This window comes from Alosa alosa, chromosome 6 (assembly GCF_017589495.1).
Source record: "Alosa alosa isolate M-15738 ecotype Scorff River chromosome 6, AALO_Geno_1.1, whole genome shotgun sequence".
In the NCBI taxonomy this organism is placed as follows: domain Eukaryota; kingdom Metazoa; phylum Chordata; class Actinopteri; order Clupeiformes; family Clupeidae; genus Alosa; species Alosa alosa.
Genome location: NC_063194.1, coordinates 35000291 through 35002790, shown reverse-complemented (window position 1 = coordinate 35002790; position 2500 = coordinate 35000291). Strand labels below are relative to the sequence as shown.

Genomic DNA, 2500 nt, shown 5'->3' with positions numbered 1-2500 from the left:
TCGAAACTTGTGTTGTTTGGTCCAATCGATTGTGCAATCGATTTTCAAATGTAAAGTGACAGCCCTAGTGTATGTGTGTGTGTGTGTGTGTGTAGGGTGTGTGTATGTGTGTGTGTGTGTGTGTGTGTGTGTGTGTGTGAGGATGTGTGTGTGTGTGTGTGTGTGTGTGTGTGTGTGTGTGTGAGATGCGTGTGCGTGTGCGTGTGCGTGTGCGTGTGCGTGTGTGTGTGCGTGTGTGTGTGTGTGTGAGGTGTGTGTGTGTGTGTGTGTGTGTGTGTGTGTTAGTACTGAAACCTTGTTGGGTTCTTTTGTTGGAATGTGAAATCTTGTGGGGTTCTTGTTGGAATGTGAAATCTTGGGGTTCTTATTGGGTTCTTATTGGGTTCTCCTCTTCAGAAGCGCAAGTTCCTCATTGAGAGCAGCACCAGTAAGAAGAAACACACGTTCCACACGGAACGTTCTCACATTGCCAAGTACCTGTGTGAACTGTGTTCTGCGCAGCACAAGTTCCACAAAGAGATGAACTCCCGACAGCTCAGTCACAGTGTTACCTCAGGTTAGACACACACACACACACACACACACACACACACACACACATTTTAGTGTGTTAATGGATGAATTTCCTATTGTGACGTAGGGCTGCACGATTTGGGGATCTGATTCAGTTCAATGTTCCAAATGTGTCTTTAATTTGTGCCGCCCCACACGGCCGCCCCACGCGGCCGCCCCACGCGGCCGCCCCACACGGCCGCCCCACACGGCCGCCCCACACGGCCGATGCATAAGAAGCGCAGCATCCCAATGGACTGTGAAGCTGACCAATCAGAATGTGCCCCTCAAGCACTGCACACACACACACACGGAGGACATGGATATGAGAGTCAGAAATGTAACCACATGAACTAGGTTATTTGTAGCTTTTGAGATTAGGTATATGCGTTGGTTCATATTGAGATTAGGTATATGCGTTGGTTCATATTGAGATTAGGTATATGCGTTGGTTCATATTGAGATTAGGTAATTGCGTTGGTTCATATTGAGATTAGGTAATTGCGTTGGTTCATATTGTGATTATAATTACGATTGCCATAATTGTGCAGCCCTAATGTGAAGTACTGACTACTGGATGTCTGGTTCAAACTGATTTCTGGATGTCAGGTTTATACAGTTGTTTGAGAGCATAATTACATTAATTGGTGCAGTTTTATAGCAAGACAGCCGTTTGCATTAACACCAAATTGTCTTACAATGCAAGTGCAAAGGGAATAGACACGTCAAAAACAAACTATTTTACGCTGACAATGTTCAAAATAGAACGACACTTCTGTGGTAGTGTGGTGAGATTGTCTACAGACAAATCGAAGTATTGTAAACGTTGTAAGTGCTCCGAAAGGTCATACTAATTTCATTTTCCGAAAATGTTATTTTCCGGTGTGTATTTTTAGCCTACCTTAGCTGTCTTCTTGTTGCTGCCACCTTGAATGAAAGACCTAACAAGTCTATTAACGAATGCAGTCAATTAACGCGACCTAACATGTCAATTAACGAATGCAGTCAATGAACATGACCTAACATGTCAATTAACGAATGCAGTCAATGAACCTGACCTAACATGTCAATTAACGAATGCAGTCAATGAACATGACCTAACATGTCAATTAACGAATGCAGTCAATGAACCTGACCTAACATGTCAATTAACGAATGCAGTCAATGAACATGACCTAACAAGTCTATTAACGAATGCAGTCAATGAACATGACCTAACAAGTCTATTAACGAATGCAGTCAATGAATGCGAGAGGAGAGGAGCCGACTCCAGCACTGGCATAAGTAACATGTTTAAAAAGCATTTGGGAACACACTGAATAAACTTCAAAGCAGAGGAACGTTCAAATAGGCTACTTTGCAACGTAGCAAGATAACACAGTAGCCAGATACCATGATCCGCCATGTTAACCCGCTACAAATACAATAACATATACTAGCTGACCTCTTTTAATAGTATAAGTATAGCCAATTTCGATGCGAAATGTCAGCTGGTTTGTGGAGCAAGCAGGTAGATGTCAGGTTATCATACAAGCAGTTTAATTTAGTAGCGGTTCGAGACCCACGTGGAGTTTATTTGGTGGGATATTTATGGTCCAGCGCATGTAGCTACTACAGACAACCTGACACTTCCAATGCCGACACATCGTGTTGTAAAGCTTTATTAAACAACAAAGTGAAGCATCACAAACATTTCTATTTGAACTGGAGTTAAACAGACGATCTCTGCGACCAGCTATCGGAGGCTAAATCATCAGCTGAACACATCTACAAAAGAATGGCGCGGTTACGTTAACTCCAGAGGCAAAGTAAACAGTCCAGCCAGTTAAAATGAAAGCCAGTTACCGTACAACACCGGCACCTTTTTGTCTCCACTTCAAGCACTGCCTGTGACGTTCTCACCTGCAACATTCTCACCTGATGCAACATTCTCACCTGATGCGACATT

At 43.2% G+C, this 2500-nt stretch overlaps 1 protein-coding gene across 1 annotated transcript in view; it reads left to right on the top strand.

The window, feature by feature from the left end:
* The window catches only part of frmpd2 (FERM and PDZ domain containing 2), a 57695-nt gene that overhangs the window by 25791 nt on the left and 29404 nt on the right, over positions 1–2500 (top strand). The window contains 1 exon segment of the mRNA XM_048245536.1: positions 397–556. Coding sequence (XP_048101493.1) covers positions 397–556 — 160 coding nt within the window.